Source organism: Babylonia areolata, chromosome 16, assembly GCF_041734735.1.
Source record: "Babylonia areolata isolate BAREFJ2019XMU chromosome 16, ASM4173473v1, whole genome shotgun sequence".
NCBI classification, from domain to species: Eukaryota; Metazoa; Mollusca; class Gastropoda; order Neogastropoda; family Buccinidae; genus Babylonia; species Babylonia areolata.
In genome coordinates this window covers 17,153,198-17,166,109 of record NC_134891.1, presented here as the reverse complement: position 1 = coordinate 17,166,109, position 12,912 = coordinate 17,153,198, and the positions used below count along the sequence as shown (strand labels likewise).

Here is a 12,912-nt window from a genome sequence, read left to right as displayed (position 1 = left end):
CTTATCAGTAGCCCTGAACCTGGATGAAATGCAATGAAACTGGATGGAAGGCAATGAAACTGGATGGAAGGCCCTGAACCTGGATGGAAGGCAATGAAACTGGATGGAAGGCCCTGAACCTGGATGGAAGGCAATGAAACTGGATGGAAGGCCCTGAACCTGGATGGAATGCAATGAAACTGGATGGAAGGCCCTGAACCTGGATGGAATGCAATGAAACTGGATGGAAGGCCCTGAACCTGGATGGAAGGCAATGAAACTGGATGGAAGGCCCTGAACCTGGATGGAATGCAATGAAACTGGATGGAAGGCCCTGAACCTGGATGAAATGCAATGAAACTGGATGGAAGGCCCTGAACCTGGATGGAAGGCAATGAAACTGGATGGAAGGCCCTGAACCTGGATGGAAGGCAATGAAACTGGATGGAAGGCCCTGAACCTGTATGGAAGGCAACAAAACTGGAAGGCCCTGAACCTGGATGGAAGGCAATGAAACTGGATGGAAGGCCCTGAACCTGGAAGAAAGGCCCTGAACCAGGCCCTGAACCTGGATGGAGAGTGCTGAACCTGAATGGAAGGCACTGAACCTGGACAGAAGGCCCTGAACCTGGATGGAAGGCCCTGAAACTGGGTGGAAGGCCCTGAACCTGGATGAAAGGCCCTGAACCTGGATGGAGAGTGCTGAACCTGAATGGAAGGCCCTGAACCTGGATGGAAGGCCCTGAACCTGGAAGAAAGGCCCAATGCCCTGAACCTGGAAGAAAGGCCCTGAACCTGGATGAAAGGCCCTGGATAGTGAACAGCTGGAAATGCACATTCTGCTATCAGTCCACATATTGCAAATCTTCAGTGGCTTTGAGGAGTGGGTGCTTACCTTGATATATCCGTTGATGGGAATCTTGAGGTTTGGTCCAATCTCCAACACACATTTCCAGGCGGTGGGACGAACCTGGCGTGACTGAAAGTAGCTCAGCGCTGGCAATGCTTCACTGCATGATAAAAAAAAAAAAAAAAAAAAAAAAAAAATTCCAGTCAGTATAGACCTTTTTCAAGGATGAATGACATAATGTGAAAAATGTTATGTTTTTTATGTGATGTATACTACTACTACCACTCTCTCTCAGCGCTTTAAGCCATATGTTTGTTCGTGTGTCTGTCACACACACGGCACAAACCCCACACACTCAGGTAAGTGCTGAAAAAACAATGAAACATCAAGGCACCATCCCATGTTTCAGTCAAATGCCTTCAGTCTCTCAACATAGTTGGTCTGTTGTTGTTGGCTCCAGAATTTCTCACGTCTCTTCCTGGTAAGTCGTGCTGGGTGTATGGATCTGTATGATGGCTGTGCAACGCATGTCCTCTCTCACTGAACACTGAGGTGAAAGACAGTTATACGCTCTAACACTTCTGGTCGGCACAGCTGATTTTGCAACTTGACTCTCCAAGGCAATCCCGCCAATCCAGAAACAGTCTGGCATCGACTTTTGAAAACACTGATTTTGCAATACAAACGTTTATCACTGGGGTATCAAGGAAATGGACAAATAAGAACTAAATACTTCAATAAAGACAGACAGAAAGACTGAGAAAGATAGAGAGACAGACAGACAGACAGAAAGACAGACAGAGGGAAGGAAAGATCTATAGACATAAAGAATGAAAGACAGAAAAGATGTCATTTCACACCATTACTATAACCTACAGAAGACCCAATCACCATCCACCACAAAAGAAATGTAATTCAAACCACCTTTAACATCATTTTCACAAAGCAAACTGAACTGAAAAGAAGCTCTTCATCTGTGGCATAAAAAAGTCAGATAACAACATACAAATTGTATGTATATACTCTAAAATCTAAACTGTTAGAACACTTGTGTTCTATCTTCATTGAAAAAATACACCAAAAAAACCCCAACTAAACAAAAACAACAACAAAAAAAAACAAACAGAATGAAATTTGTCTCTTAAGATCATCTAAAGAATGCAAGTGACAAGGCTGCACCATACACTTCCTTTCATAATAATCATATCCTGCCATTATCCAGGCCTGAAAGATAACAACTGCAATGTCAGATGGGAAATCTGAGCAACCCTCAAAAAGATGCATCCGTGAAGCGGATGACCCTTCCTGAACTGTTTGGTCCGAGTCTTCCCATTTTAGCACACAGATTATTCAACAGAGACAGGAACCAGCCGTGCACGGGTGCAAAAACCAGTGTCTGATGGGGTTCGAACCCAAGTCCTCCCAATCGTCAGTCCTTGAGACTTTGCCACAACAGCTAGTAGATACTTTTTTTCTTTTTTTTTCTAATATACAGTCACATCTAAAATGCTGCACACACACACACACACACACACACACACACACACAATTAAAAACCCCAAAGAAGTTAGGAGGAGAGAGAGATGCACAGAGACACAGAGCGAGCGAGTAAGAGACACAGAGAGACACACAGACAGTGTGAGAGACAGACAGACCGACAGAGATGGAAAGAGAGAGCAACAGAGAGAAAGAATAAATGAATGAATGAATGAACATTTAGTGTTTACAGATATACTGATCCCTAAGCAAGGGTGAGCAATGCCCACAGTGTAAGGGATATCAAATACAAAACTTCAAACATAAAAGCAATAAACATGACGTATATAAACACAGAAAATAAATTGAACCATAAACATAATCAATTTCCACATTAAAGTTTCAGGAAGAGCAAAACTGTATTACACTTAGCACGCACAAAAAAACTACAACACGGCAACAAAAGGATTGTCCCCGGCAAAATCCTGTATAAAACTCCACTTCGACAGGGAAACAAATAAAATTGCAGGCAAAAAAAGGGTGGCGCTCTCAGTGTAGCGACACACTCTCCCTGGGGACAGCAGCCCAAAATTCACAGAGAGAAATCTGTTGTGACAAAAAGAGAAATACAATACAATACACACATAAAAGAGAAATACAATACAATACACACATGCACAGAGAACAAGAAAAACAAAACATCTGGATCAGAGAAAAAACGAAAAAGAAAAGAAAAAAAACACACAAAAAAACACAAAACCCCACTGACTTGAAAGAGTAGCTGGCGCCCCCTGTCTTCTCCAGCATGTACTTGGCCATGGCTTCTCCCGCCCGCTGCTGCGGCGTCTTCTCCTTCTGACCCCCACCACCACCTCCCCCACTGCTTGCTCCCCCCTCCCCGCCACCCCCACCACCCTCCCCCTTGTCCTCCTCCTCGTCGTCCAGGTCCGGGCCTCTGAACAAGAGGAGGTTTGTGTCTTGATTATAATAACAATAATAATACCTGACCATGTTCATGTCATGATAATAATAATATCTATTACGGGCCTCTGAACAAGAGGAGGTTTGTGTCTTGATTATAATAACAATAATAATACTTGACCATGTTCATGTCATGATAATAATAATATCTATTACGGGCCTGTGAATAAGAGGAGGTTTGTGTCATGACTATAACAATAATGATGATAATAATCATACTTGACCATGTTCATGTCATGATAATGATAATGATATCAATTACAGGCCTCTGAACAAGAGGAGGTTTATGTCATGATTATGATAATTATAATAATAATACTTGACCGTGTTCTTGTCATGATAATAAAAACATCAATTAAGGGCCTCTGAACAAGAGGAGGTTTGTGTCATAATAATAATAATACTTAACCATGTTCATGTCATGATACTACTACTACTAATATATCAATTCAATCAATAATACATGACATTATTCATGCTGTGATAAGAATAATAATAAAACTAAAAGAAAACAATACTACATTCAGAATGACGTTAATGAATAAAATAAAATAACAAGATGAATAAAAAATAAAATAAAATAACAAGAAGAGGTTTGCATGATGATGATGATGATAATAATGATAATGACTGACTATGTTCATGTCGTGATAATAATATCAATTCAATCAATAATACATGACAATATTCATGCAGAGATAATAATAATAACAGATAACAATACTACATTCCCAACGACATTAATGAATAAAAAACCAACACTTGATCACATTCATGTAGAAACAACAGTACATGAAGACAATTGTCTACTACTACTCCTACTAATACATGAAGATGTTTGTACACTACAACTACTACATGATAACATTTCTGTAAAACTACATTTACTACTAATAATAATACATGAAGATATTCATGTAATAATAATAACAATCATTAATAATGATAATCTATGATGAAATTTTGTAATAATAGCAATACAACTACAACTACTACAAATAATACATGATAATATTTGTTTAATAATAATGAAAAAACAACACAAGAAAGGCAAGGCCTTCAAGACTCACTTGTGATACACTTTTAAAAAAATCCAAGCTTTTTATGTATTGAGTATAATGCATTTACTGTTATATCTATATTTTTTGTATTCTCTAAACTTGGCACTTTGATCCGATATTCGACCCAACAAAAGATCTGTCATTATTATCATTTTTTGTTCAAACAGGAACTTCTTTTGCTAAGCGTGGAAGTTTTATTTATTGCAAACGTTTTGGTGTAGGCAGTAAAACAAGGGAAATTACTCTGCTGGGGAACTTAGTTTGCTTCAAACTGATCTTTCTCATCTTAAACATTACATTTTGAAATTATACTCAATACATAAAAGGCTTGTATTTTAAAAAAAAAAGTGCATCACAAGTGAGTCTTGAAGGCCTTGCCTCTCTTGTTTCAAAATGTAATGTTTAAGATGAGAAAGATCAGTTTAAAGCAAATTAACTCCACTAGCATTACATAGTAATTTCCCTTTTTTTCTATCTGCACCAAAACGTTTGCAAAATAAATAAAGCTTCCATGCTTAGCAAAAGAAGTTCCTGTTTGAGCCAAAAATAATAATAATGACTGCTCTAGCTGTTGGGTCAGAATATCAGATCAAAGTGCCAAGTTTAGAGAATACAAAAAATATAAATATAACAGTAAATGCAGTTTGCATATAATTAGGCTTCATTCTTTATTTTTTTGTGCCCATCCCAGAAGCACAATATTGTTTTAAACAAGATGACTGGAAAGAACTGAATTTTTCCTATTTTTATGCAAAATTTGGTGTCAACTGACAAAGTAGTTGCAGAGAAAATGTCAATGTTAAAGTTTACCACGGACACACAGACACAGACACACACACACAGACAACCGAACACCGGGTTAAAACATAGACTCACTTTGTTTACACAAGTGAGTCAATAATACATTACAAAATTTGTGTATGAATGACAATAATAACACATGACAATGTTTGATGTGTGATTAATAAAATGACATTTGTGAAATAACACTCACACACACACATACACATGCAATCACACACACACATGCACACACACACACACACAAGCAATCTCAAACACACACAGAAGCAATCAGACACACACACACACACACACAACCACGCATTCACATTCACCCACATATTCTTCCTCTGCGTTCTTTTATAAGCATGACCGTTATCACCCCACCACGTACACAACCGTTCGCCTTTTTGGAAGATTACATCCATATCACATCAATAATCATATACATACATGCAAACTGCAGACACACAAGCAGACTCACATGAAATTAATCTCCACATTAAACTTCTGGATGACGTCCATGACTGTTTCCAGCTGGTCATCGCCAAAGGGGCTGGCCAGGTCACTGAGCACGATCAGACGCTTGGAGCCAAATCCACGTTTTCCCCTGCACACCAACCATTAGGACACTTCGTTACGTGGTGCGGTGGCCTAGCAGCAACGTGTCTGCCTGGGAAGGAAGAGAATCTGAGGGTAAGGGGGGTCAAATCCCACGCTTGCCAGGATTTTATTCCCCACTGCTAGACCCTAAGTGGTCTGCACGCAAGTCTTTCGGATGAGACGATAAACTGAGGTCCAGTGTGTGCTGCATGCTCTTAGCACATGGAAAGCAACCGATGACAATATAAGAGTTGTCCCAGGCAATATTCTGTAGGATATTATACTTTGATTGTTAAAAAAATCCACCTGCAGACAAAAAAAAAAAATAAAAAAAAAAGGTGGTGCTATGCAACCCTCTATCCCCAGGGAGAGCAGTCTGTATTTATTAAATAAATATATTCAATATATTCTTAATCATTATATACATTCAGTTGTATTTTTTCTCATCATTTCTTTTATTTCAGAAAATTTAAAGTTTGACATAAACCTAGTGTTGGCTCTCAAGGCCTGAACTGTCGTGGATATACCATTTTGTATTTGTCTTGTTACTGTTAATATGTGTTATGTGTCTTGTGAACAGAACATCTCTGAGCATTTCCAGTGTCTTACCTTAGAAGCATTTCAGAGCTGTATTCCTGGATGCACTGTTGCATGAAATCCTAAACTATTACCATATGGACAATGTGTATATGTGTGAGCGGGTACATGTGTTGATGTTGTTGTTTTTTATTTCTCTGTGTGTGTGTGTGTTTATATTATGTTAACAGAAAAAAAGGTTGCCCAGTGATGAGATGCTCATTGTCATACATGTCCTGCAAACTCAGCAAATATCTGAAGCAGACAATATTTTAAAGACACACTGAAAAACATGAATTCATGCAGATAAATGTCAGCACACACACACACACACACACACACACACACACACACTGTTTTCTCTCACACATTTTCAATAACAAGATTTTTTTCCTGATATACTGTGATACATATAAAACACAGAAACAAACACAAACAAACTCAGTCTCCCACAGTGGCATATATTTAAAACAATACACAATACACAAACTTGATTGTCTATACTTGGTACAGAGATTTTCTTTTTGGCAGCAGCACATGTCCAACATAAGAAGAAACAACAAACAAATAAAATGAATGAAAAATAAAAAGATACATTAAATGGCACCAAATGGAAACAGCTATATGGAGGAATTTTGTTTAATGTCCCGTCACACATATCAGTGATATCTATATACAAATATACAGGTTACTGAAATTCACGTGCTCCTCCATTTCAGTCAGCAAGCGGTATTGCACATCTTCCCACACCACTCACACACACACACACATGCGTGCACACCACGCGCAGACACACGCACGCATACACTCAGTGTGCAGATTCAAGTACTCACTGCAATCCACTTTCCATGTGATCCATTGCAACCACCATGGCATCGATGACCAAGTGCAGTTAAGGAAAACAGACACTATGGTTTGAACAACATGATAGGTATTTCTCCTGAAATGGATTTCCAATGTGGAAGACCAGTCAAGATCTGGCAAAGAGAAACAAAGCATGCAAATACAACATTCACCAAGGTTTTGACCAGCATCTCAAACTGAAACAAGGACAAAACAGAGGAGCTGACTTATTATAAAATAATATATCATATGAACCTTGTGTTGAGCTGGGCCATATCAACACCTTGATCTGTCAGCAAACAGCAGACATTTCAGTGAAGGCACAGGAACAGTTCACAACAGACACTGCAGCTAAGGCATGGTAAACAGTTAACAGCAAACACTGCAGTGAAGGCATGGGAAACAGTTAACAGCAGACACTGCAGCCAAGGCATGGGAAACAGTTAACAGCAGACACTGCAGTGAAGGCATGGGAAACAGTTAACAGCAAACACTGCAGCCAAGGCAAGGGAAACAGTTAGCAGCAGACACTGCAGCTAAGGCAAGGGAAACAGTTAACAGCAGACACTGCAGCGAAGGCATGGGAAACAGTTAACAGCAAACACTGCAGTGAAGGCATGGGAAACAGTTAACAGCAGACACTGCAGTGAAGGCATGGGAAACAGTTAACAGCAAACACTGCAGTGAAGGCATGGGAAACAGTTAACAGCAGACACTGCAGTGAAGGCAAGGGAAACAGTTAACAGCAGACACTGCAGCTAAGGCAAGGGAAACAGTTAACAGCAGACACTGCAGCTAAGGCATGGGAAACAGTTAACAGCAGACACTGCAGTTAAGGCATGGGAAACAGTTAACAGCAGACACTGCAGCTAAGGCATGGGAAACAGTTAACAGCAGACACTGCAGTGAAGGCAAGGGAAACAGTTAACAGCAGACACTGCAGCTAAGGCATGGGAAACAGTTAACAGCAGACACTGCAGTGAAGGCATGGGAAACAGTTAACAGCAGACACTGCAGTGAAGGCATGGGAAACAGTTAACAGCAGACACTGCAGCTAAGGAGGGGAAATCCAACAACAACAAAAATGAAAAAAACGAAAAATGTTTAAAAATGTAATGGTTCCATTATTTAGATCATTAGTTTGACCAATCCTGGAACATAAAAATGTGGTATGGTCCCCCTACCTTAGAAAACACACTGACGTGACAGAAAAAGATTTCCCAAGCAAATTACAGGAAAGGGCAGTATGTCCTATGAAGAGAGACTGAGGAGTTTGAAACTTCCATACCTTGAATATCATACGTTTAGGGGCAATATGATAGAATAAAATTTTGCATGGACATTATGATAGGAGCATAACACAAAATCTTTTTACTATAATCATAAATGACAGTAGTAAGTACTCATACCAGGGGACACCCACTAAAACTGACGAAAACATGCAACAAATCAAACCTTTCTTCACACTTTTTTACTAACAGGGCTGTTAACTTGTGCAACAATCTGCCCGGACACAATGTCACTGCAGGAACACTTAACAATTAAAAAAAAAAGTTAGACAAACACTGAAAGGATTATGGCTTCCAAACAAATTTGTCCATCGGAAGCTGACCATAACATTAGTAACTTCACACTCAAATATGCACTCATAAACAGTCAAAAAATTCCAAATGATCAGACAAAAGGCTGATTAAACCTAAAAGCCATGACACTGATATGCTATGATATGAACTGCACGCAGTCATAGAATGGCACATTACATATATAGACCATAATAAACATGAGAGAAAAAAAAGCTCTGAGCTTGTCATACAGCTAAAGATAACATTCGAGGTGATTTTGCTTTTGGCAGTATTCCAAACATGTCCTCCTCTTCATTGCTTAAAGTCTTTTCAGCGCATTTCTCACATGCATTCATTTTCATTGCCATGTTGATTTGTCATTTCATACTGCAGCACTCCTAAATTTCCAGTTTCTAAACAATGGTGGCGCATGCGTGTCTAAGCTGCTATTGTCATTGAAGAAATCAACCATGTGCAAATTTGTATTTTCCCAGAACAGCCATGTATTTTTCTTATTTTCTTAACGCAGTGACATTTCTGTTGCTTTTCCAGAACAAATATGGAAAAATCAGGACAGTAGGCATGTCTGCCAAGGCCACATCACCAGACCAACAGCATCTCAGTGGCAGCAGTCTCAGGCTGAAACCAGATGTTGAAGGCAAAAAGCTGAGGTCACCAATAACATCCCCAAAAAAAACAAGAGTTCAAGGTCAATGAATCGTGTCAAGGATACAGTCAGCAGGGGAGTCTCCAGGCTGGATATCGTTCTGGACCATTTGCAGCAGTTCAAAGTCTGCGACCGCCAGGTGGCGAGCGATGCTCACGTGCTCATAGCTGTCCCCGTCCACCAGGGGGTTCTCAGTGTCCTGGGTGCCGAACAGTACCAACGCTACCTCGTCCTTCGACTCAGAAAACATCTGCAAAAAAAATTATCAATGCAGGTTGATGGCATCTATCACTAAAAACATCTGCAAAAAGATCAATGCAGATTGACGGCACCTATCACTGAAAACATCTGCAAAAAGATCGAGATGATGTAGATTGATGGCATCTATCACTGAAAACATCTGCAAAAAGATCGAGATGATGTAGATTGATGGCATCTATCACTGAAAACATCTGCAAAAAGATCAATGCAGATTGACGGCACCTATCACTGAAAACATCTGCAAAAAGATCGAGATGATGTAGATTGACGGCACCTATTACTGAAAACATCTGCAAAAAGATCGAGATGATGTAGATTGTTGGCATCTATCACTGAAAACATCTGCAAAAAGATCAATGCAGACTGATGGCATTTATCACTGAAAACATCTGCAAAAAGATCGAGATGATGTAGATTGATGGCATCTATCACTGAAAACATCTGCAAAAAGATCGAGATGATGTAGATTGATGGCATCTATCACTGAAAACATCTGCAAAAAGATCAATGCAGATTGAAGGTACCTATCACTGAAAACATCTACAAAAAGATCGAGATGATGTAGATTGATGGCATCTATCACTGAAAACATCTGCAAAAAGATCAATGCAGATTGAAGGTACCTATCACTGAAAACATCTACAAAAAGATCGAGATGATGTAGATTGATGGCATCTATCACTGAAAACATCTGCAAAAAGATCAATGCAGATTGAAGGTACCTATCACTGAAAACATCTACAAAAAGATCGAGATGATGTAGATTGATGGCATCTATCACTGAAAACATCTGCAAAAAGATGAGTTTCAGTTTTAGTTTCTCAAGGACGCGTCAATGTGTTGGGACAAATCCATATAGATACACTCACTACACCACATCTGCCAGGCAGACTGATAATGCAATCTGTGACTGAAGAAATCTCCTAAAAGATGAAAGCGGTGAGTATATAGATGTGATTCTGAAATCATCTGCAAGAAGATGAAAGCAAACTGACAGAATAATCTGTCGCTGAAAACATCTGCAGAAAAAACAGACAAACAGAGTAAGTATAGATCTGTAGTTCTGAAAACATTTGCAAAAAACATAAACACATGGACTATCTGCGACACCGTAAACAGCTGCAGAAAAGATCAACGTGGTGACTGTCTCGTGATTCTAAAAACATTATCTGATCTGCAAAAGGGTACACACAGTATCTGTGACCGAAAACATCTGCAAAAGGATGGATGCAGCGAGCATCTGCGACTCAGAAAACGTCATCAAAAAAGACAAAGGCAGGATGCCTGCCAGTTTTCTGGCTCTCAGAAAAGAAAGTGGTGATCTGTTGGATTCTCCATCCACAGGAACTGTCTGCCTGACTTTGAAAAACTAACTCAAACACATACATATACATGGACACATCTACAATCACACTCGAACACACACATACATGAGTGCATGTACTCATACACAACGTACAGAGCACTGCACACAGGATGATTCAGGATGGCTAGCTGTCTGATAGAAAATGTAAAAATGTCATATTTTAAATGTGTTTTCTACATTTCAGGAAGCCAGGTGGAGTTCTGCTAATCTTGTTAGTTTGTTTATGATGATAAATATTACGAATTTGTTCAATTTTTTTTCTCAATTGATAAATCTACATAAATGTCAAGCAAAACATGTGACTAAAATAAGTATCAGAACACTTATCCACCATACACATACTGACGTGATAATTCAGTCATTGTCCTCCTAATTGGGGTTTTTAGAAAGAGTGGTCATGAATGATTTATGTAATTTGTAACTTTATCTTCCATGTGAGCTCTTAGGGAGAAAAGGCGCTATATAAATGTACATTATCATTATCATAATTGAATCAAGGTCACTTCTAAGTAAGCAGATTTGAATCAACCTACAACTAAATAAATAATAATTCATAGAAGGTAGTAAACTTGAAACAAAATCCTCAAAACTTTCTGTTAATCCCACTCCTCACCATTACTTGTATCAAGATTTGCATCCCACAGATCAGGATTCTTCACTTTGACTGTGTGCATGTATACATGTATATATGCAGTTCTCTTTTTGTTGTTGACTTGCTTGTCTTTTACCTTGCGCTGAAGGATCATGGTGATGGCCTGGATTGCCATCTGCAGACTGGTGGCTTCACCAGGGGCTGCACTGCACATGGACGGCCCCACATCCAGCACGATGGCTATTGCTTCCTGCAAGATAATAACAAATGACATAATATATTGAGGCGCTGTGGCAAAATTGGTTAGGTGTTGGACTTCTGATCCAGTGTTTACCAATGATCAGGGTTTGAGGCCCTGTTTCGGCAGGGTGTTGTGTCCTCGGGAAAGGCACTCTGACTTCGGATTTCCTTACTCTGCCCAGATGTGAATGGGTACCTGACTTCGGTTGAGGGAGTTAATGTTAAAATGGTGGAAGGAAAGGATTGGGCCCTGCCCTCCCATGCCCAGACCTAGACCTAGTGGATATTAAATCATTACCCTGATGGCTGTAAAAGCTATCAGACCTTTAACCTTTTATATATATATATATATAAACGTAATGATAATAATAATACTTTTTGTCCTTTAGCACAAAAGAAGATAAATTTATTATATATATATACATATATATAAAGACTGAAAGAGACAGAGGGTGGAACAGAAACAAAGAATGTGTCTGTGAGAATGACTGAGAGGGAGAAGAGAGAGACTGAATGAGTGACAGAGGTAGACAATGGTATAATAATAGGCCCCCCGATCAGCATTTCCACAAAACACTGCTACTGCTTCCCAACAACACTGACTGCAAACCGAACTGCTGGTCTATCGACATTTTAAGCCTCCTCTTTGTTCACTTCAGTACTAAAGTAGGTTTACCAATAAACAAAGCTCTTGACTGTCTTTGTCATCAAAATCCAGAATACTGAAATGCAAGGGACACATTTTGGCCAAAACGTGTTCAGAGCATGTGATAAATGGCAAAGCCCCTTGTATGTGACACAGTTGTACATAATCTGAGGTTAGTCTATGCGCCAAAAAAATGACAACCTGGTTTACTTTTAACATAAATAATAGAAATTAATAAAGAATGGGAATTACAATTTGTTTGGTTGTGTCGTGTTGTTTTCCAGATAGACATATAATGATATATGCAACTGAATGTCAGCAGGTAAGGGAGGGGATGGTATGGGAGGGAAAGGGGAGGAGGGAAAACTGGATGTCTTCCCATATTTCTATGCCACCCTTTTACTAGTTTAGTTTGGTTTTTAAATC

General features: G+C 39.3%; 1 protein-coding gene across 1 annotated transcript in view; it reads right to left on the bottom strand.

Moving 5' to 3' along the window:
* The window catches only part of LOC143291205 (X-ray repair cross-complementing protein 5-like), a 42,865-nt gene that overhangs the window by 28,583 nt on the left and 1,370 nt on the right, over positions 1-12,912 (bottom strand). Inside the window, exons 2-7 of the mRNA XM_076600951.1 lie at positions 11,737-11,850; positions 9,448-9,631; positions 7,143-7,191; positions 5,615-5,740; positions 3,075-3,260; positions 875-989 (exon numbers count right to left, since the gene is read on the bottom strand). Of these exons, the coding sequence (XP_076457066.1) occupies positions 875-989; positions 3,075-3,260; positions 5,615-5,740; positions 7,143-7,191; positions 9,448-9,631; positions 11,737-11,850 (774 nt within the window). The remainder of the gene's footprint in view (positions 1-874; positions 990-3,074; positions 3,261-5,614; positions 5,741-7,142; positions 7,192-9,447; positions 9,632-11,736; positions 11,851-12,912) is intronic.